General features: G+C 39.1%; 1 protein-coding gene across 2 annotated transcripts in view; it reads right to left on the minus strand.

The window, feature by feature from the left end:
- Positions 1 to 23,564, minus strand: part of GDPD4 (glycerophosphodiester phosphodiesterase domain containing 4) — an 85,434-nt gene that overhangs the window by 9,831 nt on the left and 52,039 nt on the right. For both annotated transcript variants that reach the window (XM_015115250.3, XM_028833847.2), the window contains 5 exons: positions 18,074 to 18,295; positions 16,872 to 17,026; positions 6,541 to 6,688; positions 2,601 to 2,683; positions 1,332 to 1,384 (listed from right to left, as the gene is read on the minus strand). In XM_015115250.3, coding sequence (XP_014970736.1) covers positions 1,332 to 1,384; positions 2,601 to 2,683; positions 6,541 to 6,688; positions 16,872 to 17,026; positions 18,074 to 18,295 — 661 coding nt within the window. The remainder of the gene's footprint in view (positions 1 to 1,331; positions 1,385 to 2,600; positions 2,684 to 6,540; positions 6,689 to 16,871; positions 17,027 to 18,073; positions 18,296 to 23,564) is intronic.

Raw genomic sequence — 23,564 nt, forward strand, 5'->3', positions numbered from 1 at the left:
TAGGGCTCCTCACCAAATTTGCCAGCACCTTGATCTGGGACTTCTAGCCTCCAGAACTGTGAGAAAATAAATTTCTGTTGTTCAAGCCACCCAGTCTATGGTATTTTGTTATGGCAGCCCTAGCTTACTAAGGAACAGCTACTGATATAAGCTAGCTGGAATCATCAGTTAGCTTCAGACTTCTAACATAGCCAGTAGAGTCATCTTAAATTCCATGTAACTTGTAACTCAAGTAACCATGTAACTTGAGATCTCCCTGCCTCAGATCTAGGTAAATTTGGCTTAAACCTTCAGTTGCACAGCATATGAAAGACCACTGCCTTCTATTTAATTTATTCAAATTTCTAAACTTAGTTTTTCATGATCCCTGAGGATCCATTCCTGCAACCCTAAGTATTGTATCAGTTCCACTCATCTGCCAGCTGGTACATGGAATATCAGGAGCTTCACCATTGTCCATAAGAAATTAAATTAACTCATGATTTTGTGACTGTTCCAACTTTGTCTCCAGGAGTTGCAGAAGGAAATTATATCCCACACCGCACAGTCTTCTGCCTCCCAGATGGTTTCCCTTTGACACTGCATTGGCTTCCAAAACTAGTAACTCACTGTGTGATCATCCTCACAACCCTCAGAGAAATAAACTATAGCATCCCTTCCCTATACTAAGCCTAGTTCACTTCCTCAGTCCTTTACACAGAAATCTAACCATATCGCTTCCTTGTGTGAATGAAAGTGATATGCCATCTCCTAATTGCCAATAAGAAGTGACTTGACTCTAGTTTAAGCAATTCCAGGACCGCTGAAGTTTTCTTCCTCTAGCCTCCAACATATATCACCCATAAATGATACCCATAAAGCACCTTTCCCCTAATAGGCACAGCAGCTACTCTGTCCGGGACCTAGATGCCTTGCCCAATGATGTCAACTGCTATACTTTTACCTTCTTCCTCACTGCTCTTTGAGGGCTAGCCCCTCCTCTCTCTCAGGGCACCCTCCACAGACATCTTTCGGTTATCTTCAGCCCCTATCTAAGTGCCTGGCACAAAGTGTGGACTCAGTGGCTGTATGATACATGAATATATGAAGAAGTAAACACCCATGCTTGAAATCTTCCAAGGGGCCTCATTGCTTAGAGGATGAAATCCAAAATCTGAAGCCTGACGTAGAGAGTCCTCCAGAATCTGTGCCCAGTCCATACTTCCCCTGGTCCCACCCCCAACTTTCCAGACACCCTCAGCTCTTGTCAGGGACATGAAAAGCAGCCTCCGTCTCCTGGAAGCAATGGGTAGGGATGAAGAGACAGGAGTGGGCTAGGCCTTTGACTTTACCTGTGAGAGTGCTGGAGGTTTCAAACAATTTTTCTTTTATAGTCTCTCTCCGCCTAGAAGGAAGCAGACCATCCATGAAATGAAGGGGTCTAAAGAACCATGGTCTCCTCTAACATTCCTCCTCCAGGATCTTCTTCCCCCTTCCATCTTGAAACTTACAATCCTATAGCATTTGCCTGCAAGGATTCCCAAATGTAATATTCTTGTACAGATAAAAAGATTATGGGCCGGGCATGGTGGCTCACACCTGTAATGCCAGCACTTTGGGAGGCTGAGGCAGGCAGATCACCTGAGGTGGGGCCAACATGGTGAAACCCCATCTCTACTAAAAATATAAAAATTAGCCAGGCATGGGCCAGGCAGGGTGGCTCACGCCTGTAATCCCGGCACTTTGGGAGGCCAAAGCGGGCAGATCATGAAGTCAGGAGTTCAAGACCAGCCTGACCAATATGATGAAACCCCATCTCTACTAAAAATAGTAAAAAAAATTAGCTGGGTGTGGTGATGCCTGTAGTTCCAGCTACTTGGGAGGCTGGGGCAGGAGAATCGCTTGAACCCAGGAGACAGAGGTTGCAGTGAGCCGAGATCACGCCACTATACTCCAGCCTGGGCAACAGAGCAAGACTCCATCTCAAAAAAAAAAGAAAAAAAAAAATTAGCCAGGCGCAGTGGCAGGTGCCTGTAATTCCAGCTACTCGGGAGGCTGAGGCAGGAGAATCACTTGAACCCAGGAGGTGGAGGTTGCAGTGAGCCAAGATCATGCCACTGCACTCCAGCCTGGGCAACAGACTGAGACTCCGTATCAAAAAAAAAAAAAAAAAAAAAAAAGATTATGGCCCAGAAAGCATCAGTTGTTTTCCCAGGGTCACCTAGCAACTAAGGGACAAAGCCAGAGCTAAAACCCAATCTTCCTGGCTTATGAACTTGCTCTTTGCACACTGCTATGCCCAGTTTCATGGAAGATGGGAAGGTAGAGGCACTTGTTCTGGACAATATTCAAGCCCTGTCCTCTTTCAGCTGCTCCACATTGAATCCATAGTAATAGGCTTGACTAAGCTTTAGTGACAGTCCCTATCCTGAAAATATTATCTTGTTTTGGGGAGGTCAAAGGGGTGTGAGGAACTGCAGACAGCATAAGAGAGGTTCAGATTATAAATGCCATCTTGCCATGTGGGATTACGGGAAGACCATAACTGTTATTTTTCTCAATTTCCTATAATAATCCATTTATTTTGGAAAAACTTCATTTAAAATTACATATATACTTACCAGTGAAAACAAAATATGGCAACAATAAAAAGCACAGAAATGATATCTACAAGGAGCCATATGAACATATAGAACTTTGGTGTCTGAAAAACATAAAACAAACCACAGTGAAAGAACTTTAGTTAGAAGGGATTTGGGATCATATGATCTAAGTCCCTTGCTCTGCTGCCAGGGCTGGAGGAGGAGAGGAAGAGGGGATAGACAGGCCAAGGAACCTAGAGTGATGTGGCATTCTCAAACACAGAGAGTCCCTGCAAGTATCCTAACAGTCACCCTTATACATGCAAGGGGGCTCTAGAGGGAACAGAACACTTCACACCTTTCATCTCACCTTTCATCTCCCAAAACAGAGGGCAGAGGGGGTCCCAGAGAAGACACACAACAAGTCTATTCTGGACCCAAGACCACAGTCCAGGTTCTTGACTTCTACTGCTGTTTTCAAGGCATGGCTTCTCAAACCTGGCTGTGCAGCCAAGTCTCCCTGGGCAGCTTTTAGTAATACAGGTTTCTGGGTCTCCCTAGACACCTAAGGAATGAGGATCTTTGCATTTTTAACACATTCCCAGGTGATGCTGAAACCATGTGTCTGTAAGCCAGCATTTGGGAACCATTGTTCTAAAGTATCACACTTCAATTAAGAATGCTGAAGTACAATTACCCCTTACCTACATGCCCCTGCTCTATGCTCCTTGCCCAAGTCACGTATTTCCCAGAGCTCTGTCTTCTGGGTCCTGTCACTGAGTTTGATGCTCCCTTTCTACCTCCATTGTGCCCTCTCCAATTCCACTTGATGCTAATAGGGCTGGCACATTTTATCCTTTCTCAGGCCACTCTCCACCCTATCCCAAGGTCTTTCCTTGAGCTGAATAACAAAATTAATAACAACACTAATGATCATAATAATAACAACTAACAATGAGCAATTAACAGGAGCCAGGCAAAGAAACTTAGTTTCTCTTTTCAAAGAAATTTAGTTTCTCTTTTCAAAGAAACTAAGTCAAATACTTTGAAAAGCTCAATGAGGACAAAATAGATCATTAAAGAATAAACTGCAATTAGATTAGGTGTAGGTGAAACACTACAAGGGTTTGAGGGATTATAAAAATCTAGGTAGATTACTCATTCAGACTGATTCTCCTAATGACTTTAAGTTCTTGTTCTGTTTAAAAGAAACAATTAGAAATCCTAGCTAGTTCATCTGGATGTTTAAATGAGAGAACATAAAACTCAATCAGCAAAAATATCCTCAAAGAAATGACTGTCAAAAGGTGAATGAATATTTTAAAATAAAATTTGTGAAGTATGTATGTGGTACACTGTTTATAAAAATGACCACAAAATTCCTTCCAAACCTGTATGTAGGCTCCTACACAACGTGACTTACCTGTGCCTCCCTATCAAGAGGTGAAGTCTGTTTTGCTCCCACCCTGAATCTGAACTTGGCCATGTGATTTTCCTTGGCCAATGGAACATCAGCAAACGTAACACTGGGAGAACTTTGAAAAGTCCACGTGCTTTGGGGCTTGCTCTCTCTTGCTATTGGGAACCCGTCTCCGCCAGGTGAACACACTCCAGCTAGCCGCCCTGAGGATGAGCGACGACATGAAGAGAAACTCAGTCATGCCAGGTGAGCCTCTAGACATGTGAACAAGGCATCCTAGACTATCTAGCCCAGCTGACCTGGCTCAAACCAGAGACACCACCTAGCCATCAGCCAGAATTGAGACATGACAAATATCTGATTAAGACACTAAGTTTTAGGTAGTTTTTATTCAGCATTAAAAGCTAACTGATAAAGTGTATATCATTTTTAAATGATTCCTCACTTTAACTTTCTCAATTACGAGACCAATGACCAGACCAGATTATGCTGGACACAAATGTGTGTTTCTACTGCACTATTATTATCCCCAATTTTCAAAAAGAACAAAAAAGCCAAAAACCACAAACAGGTTAACTAATATTTCCGCATTCACACAGTAAACAGTGGAGCCCAGATCTGAATCTAAATCTCAATCAGTCTAACTCTGGAGTATAGGCTGCCTGTTAAGGCCCCTGGGACACCAGCCCCACCCTCCCTGAATAAAATGACGCATGGCATAGGCTGGGAGCCATGTATTGGGTCCTTTAAAAATGCCTAGACCAGCCGGGCGCGGTGGCTCAAGCCTGTAATCCCAGCACTTTGGGAGGCCGAGACGGGCGGATCACGAGGTCAGGAGATCGAGACCATCCTGGCTAACACGGTGAAACCCCGTCTCTACTAAAAAAATACAAAAAAACTAGCCGGGCGCGGTGGCGGGCGCCTGTAGTCCCAACTACTCGGGAGGCTGAGGCAGGAGAATGGCGTGAACCCGGGAGGCGGAGCTTGCAGTGAGCTGAGATCCGGCCACTGCACTCCAGCCTGGGCGGCAGAGCGAGACTCCGTCTCAAAAAAAAAAAAAAAAAAAGAAAATGCCTAGACCAGGTGTGGAAGGAAGATTGGTTTTTTTACATATATCCTTTTAAACTTTCTGAATTTTGAATCACATGGATTTATCAATTTAAATATTAAAATGAAAAAAATACATTCAGAAATAGTAGCATCATTTAAGTAAATGTGTACCTCCCAAAGGGACAACTTTGAGACATTACTGATTCAGGGGATAGGATTATGGAGGAGTGTGCTGCTTTCTAAATTATGCATTTTTGTAATGACTGGATTTTAAAATGTTAGAAAAATACACAGTATATACATGAAGGGGAGTTGCGTGGGGACAGGTGGGTGGAAAGGCTCCACCTGTGCTGCAAAGCTCCCTTCAGGGCCATCTCCAGAAATCTGACCAAGCCACCATAGTAAGAAGTAAGCGATTTCTCCTTTCTACCAGAGGGCCTGGATGCAGTTACTGGCCCTGTAAGACTGTGCCCTTGACCCTGATCCCTTTTCCCCTGGTCCTGACCCTGAACAGGTCAGAAGCTCAGGCCAGTGAGGGTGGAGATCTGGAGGAGGTGACTTGAGGCCCCTTCCCTCTTAGGCTTCTCTGACAAAGGTTTTAACTTTCAAGGCCATTTGGAGTTTGGGCTATTACTTGGGATTGGACTCTTAAATTCTGAAGTGAGGCTTTTTGATGACTAAAAGTGAACTTCTAAAAGTTATCTAAGAGTGACTGGAAAAGCTACAGGACCTGAGTGAGATTTCATTCAGGGGCAGAGAAAGACCTACATCACAGACCAGGTTTAAAGAATCAGTGCAACGAAATTAAACTGTTTTCTGTTGTATGCTATTGTGTCCCACTCAGTCAACCTACTCTCTATACAGATAAGAACAAGTTCTGTAGCAGAACTGGTTAGCTGGGGCTCCTTCCACAGATAGCGATAGGATATGGCTGGGATTGTAAACCGAGTCTTCAGGTTCTCAAGCCTCTGGCAGTAAGCAACAGAGGCCTAGAACAGGCAACTGGACACTGGCTACCCTCTTCAAAAGCAATTTGTTAGGGCACACAGTTTCCACTTTGGAGTCAAGTATGCTTGGTTTTCTCCCCACTCTCCATGCCGTTGTCAACTGTTGCCATGCATCTACAAAGGTGGGGCTACAATAACAAAACTCTGAAGTCAGATCTCATTCTGAATCCTACCTCACGAGACCATATGCAAAGATATCTTTGAGCTTCAGTTTCCTCATGAAGGTAACAATGGCTAAATCAAAGGGTTAAATGACATAATGCATGTAAACGACATTGTAAGGATTCAATAAATGTCAATTATTATAACAACACTAATTTTTGCCTGAAAATCCCAGAAGGATCTGTGTGAGAGAATGGAAAATACCACGTCTCCAATATTTATAGAAGTCTGTGCTCTTAAGTGGCTCCCCAGGGGACGGCACAGTGGGCAACACAGGGCTGGGGGGGCCTGCACTGCTATCGCAACAAGCCTGGAAGAACAATCTAGACAACCAGCTCACCATGAAGAAGTGAGGGTGATTAAGCTGACTCAGGAGCCCAATGTTGTCTGTGGTCACTGAGTTAATCCTGGAGCACCAGGCCAGTGAGAAAAGCCAAGGCTCATTGATGGTGTATACGTTGATACGGATGTTAGCTGCTTTATAATCTCTGGAACAAAAACAGAATCCACAGGGGATTTAGATCAAGTTTCATTCTTATCATCTAAATGGGGAACAGCCAGCATGTTTGTGGAAGGCTGTTGCCCAAAACACCAGAAGAAGCTGGTCCAGGGACAATTCATGATACGATGTGACAGAATGGGCTCATGGTACAATAAGATAAAGGATTGGATTTAGCACCTCTGCTCCTGTAGCAACAGTGGTGTGCTGGCAAACCAGATGTCCTAAGGAGAATAATAAAAAGGAAGAAAGAAAACATATTTTTAAAAAGAAGAAGAAGAAAAGAAAGAATGGGGAAAAGGAAAAAGGAAAAGGAATGCCTTATTGTAGCATTTGCAAATTTCCATGATATAAACCCTCCTACCATAGCCAACTGTAAGCTACCATTGATAGAACCAATTTGCAGAGTTTCTGAATATTTAAAAACAAGCTGGTATGAGCTGGCTCTGGCATGCTACTGTATAGCAGCACCTATATACTTGCTTCTATCAGAGCACTTATCACCCCCTACTCGAATGATCTGCTCACTTACCAGTCTTCTTTACTTGACTCTAAGTAAACTAAAAGCAGAGACTATGTCTTATTTGTCTCCAGATACTCAATACCTAGAATAACACCAGGATCCACAAATATTAATTGAAAAAATAAATAAATGAGTACCAATCTGGTGAACTTATTAAATTTCAAATATAAAGAATTTTTGAAAGTATCGAAAGTAGGGGGAATAAAAACTAATTTTTCCCATGGCACTATATGTCAGTGGGTACTTGTGGACCGCTTATAGAAACAGGAAGAAAATAAGTGGAGGAACACCTAGTAATTCTAGCTAAGTTGTCATTTCCAGGGATTCAATTTCTCAGAAAACATATCTTGTAAGTGCCTTCAAAAATTTTTTTCATCTCTGAAATGGTATGGCATATTGGAACTGCTCTGTACAAGCCTGGGTTTGAATCCCAGCTAGGTCATCTTAGTACATTCTTGGCCTCAGTATAGTAACTGTAAAATAATAATAATGTCTCCTTAACAGAGGTGCCAGCAATTAGTTATCCAATGTTAGAATTGTCTCTGAGCCAATCCCTGCAGATAACATAAATTTTAAAAATAAATTAGGAAAAAAATAGTAAAAAGTTACTTTTTACCTTTTGAAACCAAAACTCAAAAACCAATCACATTCCTTGTTTAAATTTTAAATTCAGGAGATACATGTGCAGGTTTAATACATGGATATATTGCATGATACTGAGGTTTGGACCCACTACCCAAATAGTGAACATAGTACCCCATAGGCAGTTTTCCAACTCTTTCCCTTGTCTCTCCCTCCCCCATTTTGGACTCCTCATTGTCATTTCCATCTTTATGTCCATGTGTACCCAATGTTTAGCTCCCATTTATAAGTGACAACATGTGGTATTTGATCTTCTGTCTTTGCACTAATTCACTTAGAATAATGGCCTCCAGCTACATCCATGTTGCTGCAAAGGACATGATTTTGTTCTTTCTTATGGCTGCATAGTATTCCATGGTGTATATGTGCCACATTTTCTTTATCCAGTCCACCACTGATGGGCAGTTATGCTGATTCCATGTCTCTGCTATTGTGAATAGTGCTGCAATAAACATACAAGTGCAGGTATCTTTTTAGTAGAACAATTTATTTTCCTTTGGGTAGATGCCCAGTAATGGGATTGCTGGGTCAAATGGTAGTTACATTTTTAGTTCTTTGAGAAATCTCTAAACTGCTTTCCCCAGGGGCTGAACTAATTTATATTCCCACCAACAGTGTCTAAGCATTTCCTTCTCTCTACAACCTTGTCAATATCTGTTATTTTTATTTATTTTTTTACTTTTTAGTAATAGCCATTCTGACTAGTGTGAGATGGTATCTCATCAGGGTTTTGATTTGCATTTCTCTGATGATTAGTGATGCTTAGCATGTTTTCATATGTTTGATAGTTGCTTGTATGTCTTCTTTTGAGAAGTGTCTGCTCATATCCTTTGCCCACTTTCTTAAACAAACGGAGTGACATACGTGTTCATGGATTGAAAATTCAATGTAGTAAAGATGTCAGTTCTCCCTCAAATTGATCTGTAAGTTTGATGCAGATCCTATAAAATTCTCAGCAAGGTTTTTTCTGTACAATCAGGCAAGTGGATTATAAAATTTATATGGAAAAGCACAGCCCTACAATAATTAAAACAATCTGAAAAAAAAAATAGTGCGAGAGGGAATCACTCTACCTGATGCTAAGACTTACTATATAGCTACAGTAATCAAGCTAGTGTAGTATTAGAGAATGTGATTTATGGACACATAAATCAGTGGAACAAAACTGAAAACCATACAATAGATCCATACAAATGGGACAAATGATTTCTGACAAAGGTGCAAAAGCAAATCAATGGAAGAAAGTCTTTTCAAAAAATAGTGCTGGAGTAACTAGACAGCTATGGTTCCTAGAGAAATCAGTAAAAAAGAACCGAAAGATGTAAAAAGTCAGCCAGAGCCAGACATGGTAGCTCATGCCAATAATCCCAATGCTTTGGGAGGCCAAGGCAGGAGGATGGCTTGGGGCCAGGAGTTTGAGACCAGCCTGGCAACACAGTGAGACCCTGTCTGTACAAAAAAAATTTTTTAAATAGCCAGGTGTGGTGGCACATGCCTATAGTCCTAACTACTGTGGAGGCTGAGGCAGGAAGATGGCTTGAGCCTAGTAGTTCGAGACTACAGTGAACAATGATCACATCACTGTACTCCAGCTTGGGTGACAGAGCAAGACTTTGTCTCTATTTGAAAAAAACAAAAAAACAAAAAACAACTTAAAAAAATAGAAGAGATAGAATGAGATACTAAAAAATGATTAACTAAAAAATAAAAAGAGAGGACAGGAGTGACCAAAAAACCCCACAAGGAATAGAAAGAACAAATAGAAAAAAAATAGCATGATGGTAATGTAAACCCAACTAAAGGATGTGAACTAAGTTTTTTTTTCAGGTTCACTATTGTTAACCTTGTTCCCTCCCTCTTTTTCTTGTTATTATACTTTTAAGTTCTAGGGTACACGTGCACAACGTGCAGGTTTGTTACATATGTATACATGTGCTGTGTTGGTTTGCTGCACCCATCAACTCCTCATTTACATTAGGTATTTCTCCTAATGCTATCCCTCCCCCCTCTCCCCACCGCATGACAGGCCCCGGTGTGTGATGTTCCCCATCCTGTGTCCAAGTGTTCTCATTGGTGAACTAAATATTAATGGATCAAACATTGCAATTAAAAGTCCGAGATTGTCCTACTAGATATAAAAGAACTCACACAATTTTGTTTATAAGAGATGTACTTTAACGATGCAAAATGGTTGAAAGCCAAAGGACAGAAAAAGACATACTAAGCAAACACAAATTATAAGAAGGCAGTGTGGCAATATTAATACAACAAAAAGTAAACTTTAGATAAGATTAATTACCTTAAACAAGGGATATTTCATATTGAAGGGGCCAATTCACCAAGGTCTAATAATCCTAAGTGCAAATGCACCCAATAAAAGAGTTTCAAAATACAAGAAGGAAAAACACACACACACACACACAAATCAACAATCACAATTACAGCTGGATATGTTAACAGTTGGATATATATAGGTAACTGACAGATATATACAGTTTGGTATATATTGGTAACTGACAGATGGCAGTATAAGGAACCATTCATTTTTCTTTGATTGGGGAAGTTGCTCCCAGAAGAAAGAAGGAGTAAGTCTTGATCTTGAGAAGTCTGAGAAGTTTCCTTCTCAGCAGGATAACTTGATCTTTTGTAAATAGAATAATATTATTTACTAGGAAGAGTAGCCTTATATGTAATGTTCTTAAAAGGATGTTCCTGGTTAAGTATTTCTTTATTATGTATTTTGTAAATAAACATGGAACAGATTTATGAAGCATGGGTCCCTGGAGAATGACACATAAACTAGATTACTCTCTGGGACTATCAAATAGAGATGTTTCATGACTCAACTGCTCCCCTTATGTGTGAGTTAACCCTGCACAAACTCACTTGGAGGCCTCATCTATTATCTGGGTCACAGAGTATGTGTCCAATAAATGAAGATACCTGCACAGCCACAGTCAGTGTCTCTCCTTGCTTTGTTTGAGCCTCCTGATTGCCTGCTGTATCCTTGAACTTAATGATAAATCTCGGCAGTAGGTAGGTTATCTGATATATGAATGTTTGATCTGCAATCTAATCCTTTGTATTAGCTCAACAGAAAAAGGAAGAAAAAATGAATATGAAATTTTCAAAAAGCCTGTCAACCAACTTGAACTAATTGACATTTATAGAATACTACACCCAACAACTGAAGAGGGCACATAATCTTCAGAGGAACATGGGAAGCTCACCAAGATAAACCATACAGTGAGCCATAAAACAAGTTTAGAATTTAAACCATAGAATTTAAAAGGGTTGAAATTATACAGGTTTGTTCTCTGGTCACAATAAGCTTAGATTAGAAATCAATAACTGAAGTAACTAGAAAATCCTCAAGTGTTTAAAAAGTTAGCGATACATTTCTAAATAATCTACAAGTCGAATGAGAAATGAGAAAATTTTAAATATTTTAAGTTGGATAACAAAGAAACAATATATCAACATCATTTGTGGGAGAAAATTAAAGCAATGCTTACAGTAAATTGATAGCTTTAAGGCTGGGCGCAGTGGCTCATGCCAGAGGTTGCAGTAGTACATGCCACTGTACTACAAACTGGGCGACAGAGTGAGACCCTGTCTCAAAAAATAAAAATAAAAAATAAATAAGTTTATAACTTTAAATGTTTACATTAGAAAGAAGATCTAAAACAGGTCACCTAATTGCCTACCCTAAAAAAGCCATCTATTAGCAAGAACAGCAAATTAAAACCAAAGTCTGTACGAAAATTATAAAGAGCAGAAATCAATGAAATAGGAAAGTAAAGCCACAATAGGAAAAACACAACAAAGCCAAAATTCAGTGTTTTGAAATGATTAAAATTCATAAACCCCTAGCAAGACTGATCAAAAGAGAAAAAATAAAACTTCCAGTATCAAAATACATTAGAACTAAAGGTGGCAGTTGCACAACAATGTAAATGTACTAAGTGCCACTGAATTGTTCACTTTAAAATTTTATGTTAAGCTGGGCACGGTGGCTTATGCCTGTAATCCCAGCACTTTGGGAGGCTGAGGCGGGTGGATCACCTGAGGTCAGGAGTTCGATACCAGCGTGGCCAACGTGGTGAAACCCCGTCTCCACTAAAAATACAAAAATTAGCTGGGCATGGTAGTGTGCACCTGTAATCCCAGCTACTTGGGAGGCTAAGGCAGGAGAATCGCTCGAACCTGGGAGGCGGAGGTTGCAGTGAACTGAGATCGCGCCATTGCACTTCAGCCTGGGCAATCACAGTGAAACTCCGTCTCAAAAAAAAAATAAATAAATAAAAATTATGTTATGTGAATTTCACCTCAATACAATTTTTATTTAAAAAAAATTTTAAAAACATTAAAAACAGACCAATAACAAGGAGTAATAAAAAGTAATACAAAGTCTACCAACAAAGAAAAGCCCAGGACATAATGGCTTCACTGCTGAATTCCACCAAACACTTAAAGAAGAACCAATATCAATCCTTCTCAAACTCTTTCAAAAAATTAAAGTAGAAGGACTACTTCCAAACTCATTTTACTAGGCCAGCATTACCCTGATACCAAAGCAAGATAAGGACACTACAAGAAAGAAAATTACAGGCCAATATCACCAGTGAAATCCTGAGACATAAAAATCCTCAACAAAATACTAACACACTGAATTCAACAGCACCATAAAAGAATCGTTCACCATAATTGAGTGGGATTTATCCCTGGGATACAAGGAGGGTTCATCATATGCAAATCAATAAATGTGACACACTGCATTAACAGAATGAACCACGAAAACCATATGATCATCTCAACAGAAGTAGAAAAAGCATTTAACAAAATTCAACACCCTTTCATGATAAAAACTCTCAACAGATTATGTTTAGAAGGAAGATACCAAAATACAATAAAGGCCATTCAGGACATGGCCACTACTAAAATCATACTCAATGATGAAAAGTTGAAAGCTTTTCCTCTAAGATTAGGAACAAGACAAGGATGCCAAACCTCACTTCTTTTTGACATAGTACTATAAGTCTTAGCCAGAGCAATTAGGCAAGAGAAAGAAATAAAAGCCATCCAAATAAGAAAGAAGTCAGATTGTCTCTGCAGATGACATGACCTTTCATATAGAAAACCCTAAAGAATCCACAAAAAACTACTAAAACTAATACATTCAGTTTATGGGTTGCAAAGTTGCAGGATACAAAATTAACATACAAAAATCAGTGGCATTTCTTTCTATGTACTAACAACTACCTAACTGATGAAAATAAGAAAATAATCCCATTTATAATAGCAACAAAGATAGAATTCTTAGGAATAAAACTTTACCAAGGAGGTGAAAGACCTGTACAGTAAAAACTATAAAACACTGATGAAAGGGGCTGGGTGCGGTGGCTCACACCTTATAATCCCAGCATTTTGGGAGGCTGAGGCGGGTGGATCACCTGAGGTCAGGAGTTCAAGACCAGCCTGGCTAACGTGGGGAAACCTGGTCTCTACTAAAAACATAAAAATTAGCAGGGTGCAATGGTATGTGCCTGTAATCCCAGCTACTTGGGAGGTTGAAGCAGGAGAATCACTTGAACCCAGGAGGCAGAGGTTGCAATGAGTGCAGATCATGCCACTGCACTCCAGCCTGGACGATGGAGCAAGACTCTGTCTCAAAAAGAAAAAATAAATAAATAAATGAAAAAATTATGTGTTTATGGATTGAAAGACTTAATATTGTTACAATGTCAAAATTACCCAAAGCAATTTACAGATTCAACATAATCCCTCTCAAACTTCCAATGTAATTTTCCACAGAAATAAAAAAGAATCCTTAAATTTGTATGACCACTAATGATTCCCAAAAGCCAAGGCAATCCTGTGCAAAAAGAACAGGGCTGGACACATCACATTCCCTAATTTCAAAATATATTATAAAGGTGTGATAATCAAAACAGCATGGTACTGGCATAAAAACAGACACATACTGGTGGAACAGAATAGAGCGCCCAGAAGTAAATTCACATCGTTATAGTTAATTGAATTTCAACAAAGGTGCCAATACAATGTCTTCCTCATACAATGGGAATAGTCTCTTCAATAAATGGTGTTGAGAAATTGGATAGCCACATGCAGAAGAATGAAATTAGACCCTTATCTCATACCACATACAAAAATCAAATCAAAATGGATTAAAGACTTAAATGTAAGACCTGAAACTAAAACTACTAGAAGAAAATGGGAAAAGCTCCACAACATTGGTCTCTGGGGAATGATTTTTTGGATATGACCCCAAAAGCACAGGTAACAAAAGCAAAAATAGACCAGTGGAACCACATCAAACTAAAAAGTGTCTGCACAGCAAAGGAAACAATCAACAGAGTGAAGAGAAAATATTTAATAGCAAAAAAAAAAAAAACCCAATGAAAAAATGGGCTAAAGACCTGAGGAGATATTTCTCAAAAGAAGACACAAATAGCCAACAAGCGTATGAAAAAACACTCAATATTACTAATCATCAGGGAAATACAGATTAAAACCACAAGGAGATATCATCAAACACCTCTTAGGATTTTGGCTATTACAAAAAAGATGAAAGATAAAAAGTATTGGCAAGGATGTGCAGAAAAGGGAACTCTTACACACTGTTGGTGGGAATGTAAATTAGTACAACCACTATGGAAAACAAGGTGGAGGTTCCTCAAAAAACTAAAAATAGAACTAACATATTTATGATCCAGAAATCCCACTACTGAGTATATATCCAAAGGAAGTGAAATCAATATGTCAAAGAGATATCTGTACTCCCATGTTCATAGAAACACTATTCACAGTAGCCAAGATATGCAATCAACCTAAGTGTCCATGAAACAGATGAATGGGTAAAGAAAATGTAGTATATACATACAAAGGAATACTATTCAGCCTTTAAAAAGAAGGAAATTCTGTCACTTGTGAAAACATGGTTGAGTGTGGGCGACATTATGGTAAGTGACATAAGCCACACAAAGAAAGACAAATACCACATGATCTCCCTTATGTGTAGACTCTAAAAAAGTCAGACTTACAGTGGGGTACGGTGGCTCACACCTGTAATTCCAGAACTTTGGGAGGTGGAGGTGGGGGAACTGCTTGAGCAAGACTGCATCTCTACACAGAATTTAAAAATTAGCCAAGTGTGCTGGCATGTGCCTGTAGTCCCATCTACTTGAGAAGCTGAGATAAGAGGATAGCTTGAGCCCAGGAGGTGGAGACTGCAGTGAGCCAAGATCACACCACTGCCTTTCAGCCTGGGTGACCAAGCAAGACCCTGTCTTCAAAAAAAAAAAAAAAAAAAAAAAAAGGCCTGGCGCAGTGGCTCATGCCTGTAATCCCAACACTGGGAGGCCGAGGTGGGTGGATCACGAGGTCAAGAGATCGAGACCAACCTGGCCAACATGGTGAAACCCCATCTCTACTAAAAATACAAAAAATTAGCTGGGCATCGTGGCACGCACCTGTAGTTCCAGCCTGAGGCAGAACTGTTTGAACCCGAGAGGCGGAGGTTGCAGTGAGCCAAGATTGGGCCACGGTACTCCAGCCAGGTGACAGAACAAGACTCCGTCTCAAAAAAAAAAAAAAAAAAAAAAAAAGTCTAACTTATAGAAAAAGAGAGAATAGTGTTGGTTACCAAAGGCTAATGTTGGTTACCAAAGAGTAGAATGTTGGTTACCAAAGGGTTGAGGGGGAGGGGAAATGTTAGTCAAAAGGTATAAAATTTCAGTTAGATAGAGGGAATGTTTTGAGATCTATTGTACAGCAGGGTAACTACAGTTAATAATAATGTATATTTCAAAATAGCGGAGAGTAAATTCAAATATCTTAACATGAAAAAGACATTATATATGTTAATTAGCTTGATTTAATCATTCCATATTGTATAAATAGATTAATTAAAACATCACATTGTACCCTATATATACAAATTACGTTGATTAAAAATAATATAAATTTAAAAAATGTCTTTAAAACATTTAAAAACTTTAAAAAAACTTTTTAAAAAAATCTTCAAAACATTTAAAACATTTAATGTCTTTAAAACATTAAAAAACTTTGTAGCATCACAAATAAAACAGAGGGCAACTCTATACTCATATACTTTTGATTAAAATAATGCATTAAAGCATTCTCAGTTAAAATGGCAAGAATAATCTCATTAAACCTTTTAACCACTCCAGCAAGTACTAGATTATCTAATATCTAGATCTAGATATTATCTATCTATAGATAGGCAGATAATAGATATCTGCATATTATCTATCTATCTCTAATCTGTTATCTATCTCCCTCCCTCCCCAAGGAAGACTTTGTCTCTAAATCATTTAGAATCATATAAAAAATTAACCTTCAATCTAAGACAAAGGGGATATGGATTAAATTAAGCATGTTTAGTAACAATTAAGTTTGGAAAAGTTGTCATTTTATTCCCAGGTGCTTTTAATTCTGAAAATTTGTCTCTAATTGTATATTTATAAATACAGTGGTTAATATTTTTAGTTTCTTCTCATGCTTAGCTGTTTTTACATTTTTCAAATAATGGTTTTATTATATTCTTAATTATCCCTTCCAGAAATATGGCTATCTGGATCACAAAGCCATTTACAAGGTACTGCCATCCATCTTGTAACGGTAGGAGGAAATAAACAACATTTTGAGTTCTGACTTTTCAATGTCCGCCTTTTATATAAAAACAGAAATACCAAGCATACAAAAAAGTGTACTGAATGGTGAAAGATTAGAGCACACAGAAGAGGCTAAAGTCTATGTTCCAGGGACATAGTCAACACTTGATAAATGTTTGTTGGCATAGGGAGGGAAGAAAGAAGGGGTAGGAAAAAGAAAGGAGATTCAAAGATGCTAACCACACACAGAAATTCTGAGATGGAAAGGGGAAGTTAAGTAGTTTAGTTAGAATGTATATTTTGTGTAAGTAAGGCAATATGTGCCAAGAGAGGTGTGATCAAACACTTACCTTAACCCATTAGGGAACAACTTCTTGTAGTCAACATTTATTATACTGATATTGTTTTTAGCAAGGGTTTTAACGGATACTAAATGGCCCACATGCTGAAAACCAGGAGCCATGGACCTGACATATCGCCTATCATGAGCTGGCAACCAAAAAATCTGTAAGGAGAAACAAGAAGTCCTTCAGTAGATAATCAGCTGTCCAGGTACGAAGAGCTCCACAGGGAATGGAGGGAGCTCCATTCCAGCACAGGTCGTATTCTACAGAGAGTAGAGAGAGAGAGATTCTAGTCCTTGGTGAAAGAGTCAACGTGAGCTAGTATTTTCTAATGAACTCTTATAACGGAGCTTTCACTAGGGCTACTCTGGAGCTGAGTTTTCTCACGACCTCTCCATTTACCAGTTAACATCAAGTGTCAAGGACCTACTGTGTACACAAAGACTCATATAAGCAAAGTAGCTGATAGATGTAGGTGAACAGTGAGAATCAAAAACATCTTTCTGGTTAATGATGTTAACAATCATCTTTGAGGCTGGGTGTGGTGGCTCATGCCTATAATCCTAGCACTTTGGGAGGCCAAGGCAAGAGGATCTCTTGAGCCCGAGAGTTCGAGACAGCCCTGGGCAACATAGGGAGGCTCTGCTTCTATTTTATTTTTTAAAAAATGGTCTTTGAGAGGAGTCCTTTCCTGCCAACACGGATGCTGTTATGACTCATCTATGAAATACTTCCATTTGTAAAAAGACTTACATTGCTTCACTCACAGCACTCCCATATTCTGAGAATTTATGGGATTTGGAACAACTGACTGCCCAAATGCAGAGAGTTGCTTCTGAAAAACATCATGAGCAAATCTCTGCTCAAATAAGAACAAGCTCTCCTTTCTATATCATTCATCATGCCAAGTCTTCAAAGCCTTAATGTTACCCAGGCTCTTTCTAATGGATCTATGTTGGTGTGGTGCAGGTCACATTAGATAGTTATTACACATATTCCTCTTTAATAGGGTGCTGATATTTCATTTGGTTTGGAATAGCAAACAGCCTCAACGGTTTTCCCCACTGAGATAAATTTAACTGGGTCATTCCTAGGTTACCACATGTAGCTGTATAAGTAACAATCTTCATTTCCATAGGAAGTAAAATTGCTCCTAGGACATGCTACCCACCTCCCAACCTGTGTCATAAATACTGAGATAGACATACCAGATGTTGCTCGATTTTAGAGGCAAGGATCACGCTTACTACTTGACGGACAAATGTGTGTCTGAGAGGATGTCTTGGTGGAGGGCCACGAAGATCAAATATCACAAATTTTCTTTCCTTCTTTGCAAGTGTCAATAAATCAGCTAGTGTTGGAATTGATTGATTTCTTGCTCTTTCTTTATCTGCCTTTGATAGAGGTTTCATATTGTAAAATGGCTTGAGCTAGAAATAAATACATCAAAAAATACATCAAAAGCATTTTCCAATTCTCCTACTATGTAGCCACACATCCAGCTCTACCTCAGTTGCTCCATTATCATTCAATACACCAGGTCCTCTGAAATACTAGTCCTAGATAACAGGCGACAAGGAGAGAAATGAAATGTAATCTTATCAATAATTAGTGTTTGGAATGGTCTCTTCTATATCCTACAACCTGTTGTATTTGCACTGAAGGTCATGTTCTTATCCTGACCTTCCTTTCCAGCCTTTTCTCCCATAACTCAAGATAATACATCCCTTTCAGCCATGCTGGCTTCCCACATGGGCTCTTGCTATTCTAGTTTTATGTAATAGGAAGAACACATGCTTTGGCTTCAACTGAATTTAGTGCCGGCTCTACCCCTCCCTTGACTTCCTTGCCATATCAACTTGTTAAAATTCTACCTTTCAAATGCTATCTCCCTTATGAAGCTTTCCTTTAATCTTCCTGAACTAAAGAGACTTCAAGGCTGGTGCTGTAGTCATGCCTTTAATCTCAGCAGGCTGAGGCAAGATGATCACTTGAGGCCAGGAGTTCAAGGCCAGCCTGGGCAACATAGTGAGACCCTTGTCTCTACAAAAAAATTTAAAAATTAGCTGGGTGTGGTGATACATGCCTGCAGTCCTAGCTACTAGGGAGGCTGAGGCAGAAGGGTTACTTGAGCCTAGGAGTTTGAGGCTGCAAGTGAGCTATGATCATGCCACTGCACTATACGCTGGGCAATAATGAGGCCCTATTTCTAAAAAAAATAAAAACACTTCAATGGCTTTAAAGCCCAATGGCCCATTTTTATGCCTCTGTAACTGTATGTCTCATTCTGCCTTCTATAGTTATTTGGACATGTCTTAGTACGTTAAAGTTCAATCCTGGCTCACTATGCTTCTTGCTATGCAACATTGGTAATAAAACCATTTAAATTCTCCAAGTCATCGTTACCCAAATTATAAAATAGAGAAGAAGAATAACTTATATATTTCTTAGGATTATTTTGAAAGTTAAATATGATAAAAATATTTACAGGGTCTGGGAGTATGTCTGGTACATAGATAGAAAAGTGTACAATTCACATTAGTTCCTTCACTCTCTACTGACTCTACTGGAGTGTAACTCCCTCTTGGCGGGAACTGTCATATATTCTTTGAAATGCACAGCATTTCACCTAACACAGGGGAGAACACACACATGTTTGCTACATTAAATTTAATAGATGGCAACTTTTATCATCACTTGCCATTTTTTAGATCTGAGTGAAGGCAGTGATAAAAGGCTACCTCCCAGGAGAAGGAAGCAGAAGGAAGAAGTCACATTTTCTTAAGACTCAAGTAATCTCTCTTTTTTTCTACACAACTTTATCTTCATTCTCATTCATACGTCTCCTATTTCTATTCTTCTTCCTTTGACCTAAATAAGCTGCCTTTTTTTTTTTTTTTTTTTTTTTTTAACATTTTTCTCAGGAAAGAAACAATCACATTGCACAGTATCTCCAGAAAATTGCTAGACCAGAAGGCAGATCTAAACCATGGTTAAATTAAGATCTGATTGAAAGCTACAACTAATGGTTTTCTTAATTCTCAGGACAATAGAAAGATGCTTCAGAATTCAAAATTTTGTTAGCTACTACCAGACCTAAACCAACTGGTTCACTTAACTGTTAAACCTTCTTGTGAGAAAAACTGTTAAAAGAATTTACGGGAAAGACCAACACACGGCCAAAAATTCAAAATAGCCAAGACAGTAAATATTTAATCAATATAAGAATTTAAAACTAGACTCCAATAAACTTTAAATAGTATTATGGGGGTAGGCCTAACAGCCGAGGTACGTTGTGCCTCTTTTTCTGTATATAAAATAGGAGAGACTTAATCAGAAAAATAAACTGGAATGGATAAATGCCTGTTTAGACTATATCCAACATGTGATTGAATGTTTTCAAAATGCCACAGGAAGTAACAAGCTAGAAATGAAAATAAATTTCTGGTCCTCCAGATGAAACATCTGGTTCCTCAAATAAAAATAAGATTAAAAGGTCCTCTGTTCTCTGTGCCTCTGCGTAGACATATTACAAGTAGAAAGGTTATTGGAAGACTCAACGTATAATATTGGTTAAGAAATAGAAAGACAAGGCTGGGCACAGTGGCTCACACCTGTAATCCCAGCACTTTGGAAGGCTGAGAAGGGTGAATCACCTGAGGTCGGGAGTTCGAGACCAGCCTGACCAACATGGAGAAACCCTGTCTCTACTAAAAATACAAAAATTAGCCAGGTGTGGTGCACATGCCTATAATCCCAGCTACTCAGGAGGCTGAGGCAGGAGAATTACTTGAACTGGGAGGCAGAGGTTGCAGTGAGCTGAGATCATGCCATTGTACTCCAGCCTGGACAACAAGAGTGAAACTCCATCTCAAAAAAAAAAAAAAAAGAAAGAAAGAAAGAAATAGAAGGACAATTAAACCTGTCCAATGATGCCACATCAAGGAAACATTCCACTGAATAGATGATTCTGATGAGAACTAACTGTAACTACTTATGAATAACAATACAATTTTCTTTTTTTTTCTTTTTTTTTTTTGAGACAAAGTCTTGTTCTGTCGCCCAGGCTGGAGTGCAGTGGTGCAATTTCAGCTCACTGCAACCTCCACCTCCCAGGTTCAAGTGATTCTCCTGCCTCAGCCTCCCAAGTAGCTAGGATTACAGGCATGCACCACAATGCCCAGCTCGTTGTATTTTTAGTAGAGACAGGGTTTTACCATGTTGGCCAGGCTGGTCTCGAATTCCTGACCTCGTGATCCACCCGTCTCAGCCTCCCAAGTGCTGGGATTACAGGTGTGAGCCACCATGCCTGGCCAATAATACAATTTTTTTGTTGATATGGGTACCACCACATCTACCATTAATTGCATTACTATAAAAAATCAGATCACCAGAGTACTACAACCACTCAAGTAGTGGGAATATCTAACAATCCTGTCTTCTTCCATGTCCCAACATAAAACTATTACTTTGAGACCATTGTCAGAAGAACATCTCTTTCTTCTCTATGGCCCTTTCCCTATACATTTATTTATTTGTTTTTAATTTTTATTTTTCTTGGGTATTGCTCTTGTTGCTCAGGCTGGAGTGCAACGGCAGTGTCTCAGCTCACTACAACCTCCGCCTCCTAGGTTCATGCAATTCTCCTGCCTCAGCCTCCCGAGTAGCTGGGACTACAGGCGCCCACCACCAAGCCCAGCTAATTTTTTTTGTATTTTTAGTACAGACAGGGTTTCACCATGTTAGCTAGGCTGGTCTCGAACTTGTGACCTCTCCCCTATAAATTTAAATATCAGAGGCTAGGCGCAGTGGCTAACGCCTGTAATCCCAGCACTTTGGGAGGCCAAGGCGGGCAGATCACAAGGTCAAAAGAAAGTAAAAAAATTTACTTTTTTAACTTTTATTTTAGATTCAGTGGGTACATGTGCAGGTTTGTTACATGGGTATATTGCATGATGCTGAGGTTTGAGGTATGAATGAACCCATCGGTTAGGTACTAAGCTTAGTACCTAATCGTTATTTTAACCCTGGCCCCCTTCCTCTTCTAGTAGTCCCAGTTTTCTATTGTTGCCATCTTTATGTTCATGTATATCTAATAGTTAGCTCCCACTTATAAGTGAGAACATGCAATATTTGGTTTTCTGAGCCTGCATTAATTCACTTAGGATAATGGCCTCCAGCTGCATCCATGTTGCTGCAAAAGACATGATTTCATTCTTTTTTATAAGTAAATAGTATTTTGTGGTGTATATATTTGTACAGTTTTGAAAGTTCCTTTCATTGATACCGAGTTTTATTCCATTGTGGTCAGAAAGGATACTTAATATGATTTCAATTATTTTAAATTTGTTGAGATTTGTTTTGTGGCCTTACACATGGTCTGTCCTGGAGAATGTTCCATGTGCTGATGAAAAGAATGTGTATTCTATAGCTATTTTATGAAATATTCTGTAATTGTCTGTTCTGTAACTGTCCATTTGGTCCAAGTACAGTTTCAATCCAATGTTTGTTGATCTTCTGTCTAGATGATCTGTTCAATGCTCATAGTAGGATGTTAAAGTCACCAACATATACTGTATTGGAGTCTTTCTCCCCCTTTAAATCTAGTAATATTTGCTTTATGTATCTGGGTGCTTTGGTGTTGAGTGCATGTATAATTGTTACATCTTCTTGGTGAATTGATCCCTTTATTATTTCATAATGACCTTCTTTGTCTTTCTATAGTTTTGGAACTAAAGTCTGTTTTATCTGATGTAAATATAGCTATTCCTGCTTGCTTTTGGTTTCTGTTTGCATGGAATATCTATCCCTTCACTTTCTGGCTGTCCTTACAGGCAAAGTGAGTTTTTGTAGGCAGCATATAGTTGAGTTATTTCCTTTATTCATTCAGGCAGTCTGTATCATTCAAGTGACTAATTGGTTTACATTCAAGGTTATTATAATAGGTGATGACTTACTGTAGCCATTTTGTTAACTGTATTCTGTTTTGTATATTCTTTGTTTCTTTCTTCTTGTTTTTCATTTCAGTTTGACGGTCTTCTGTAGTGTAAAAGGTTTGATTTTTTTTCTCTCTCTCCTTTGCATATCTGCTCTACTGGTGAGTTTTATGCTTTTGCGTGTTTTCATAATGGTGATTATCACCTTTTTGCTTCCAGATGCAGGGATCCCTTGAATATTTCTTGTAGGGCTAGTCTAGTGGTTTTGCATTCCCCAGCTTTTGCTTGTCTGGGAAAGACTTTCTCCCTCATTTCTGAAGGATAGATTTGCTGAGTCAAATATTCTTGGCTGGCAATATTTTTTCTTTCAGTACTTTGAATACCTCATTCTATTCTCTCCTGGTCTGGACAGTTTCAGCTGTCAGTCTAATGAGAATTCCCTTATATGTGACTTGATGCTTTTCTCTTGCTCTTTTTAGAATTATTTGTCTTTGACTTTTGACAATTTGATAAAATATGCCTTGATGAGGACCTTTTGGGACTGAATCTATTTGGGAATCTTTGAGCTTCTTAGATCTGGATGGTCACCCCTCTCTTGGGAAGTTTTAAGTTACTGTTTCATTAAATAGTGTTTCTATTTTTCCAACTCTTTCCCTTGGGAACATCTACAATACGAAAATTTGTTTGCTTAATAGTGTCCTTTCTTGTAGGCTTTCTTTACTCTCTTTCATTCTCATTTCTTTTTTTCTCCTCACTCTGGATA

This window comes from Macaca mulatta, chromosome 14 (genome assembly GCF_049350105.2).
Source record: "Macaca mulatta isolate MMU2019108-1 chromosome 14, T2T-MMU8v2.0, whole genome shotgun sequence".
NCBI classification, from domain to species: Eukaryota; Metazoa; Chordata; class Mammalia; order Primates; family Cercopithecidae; genus Macaca; species Macaca mulatta.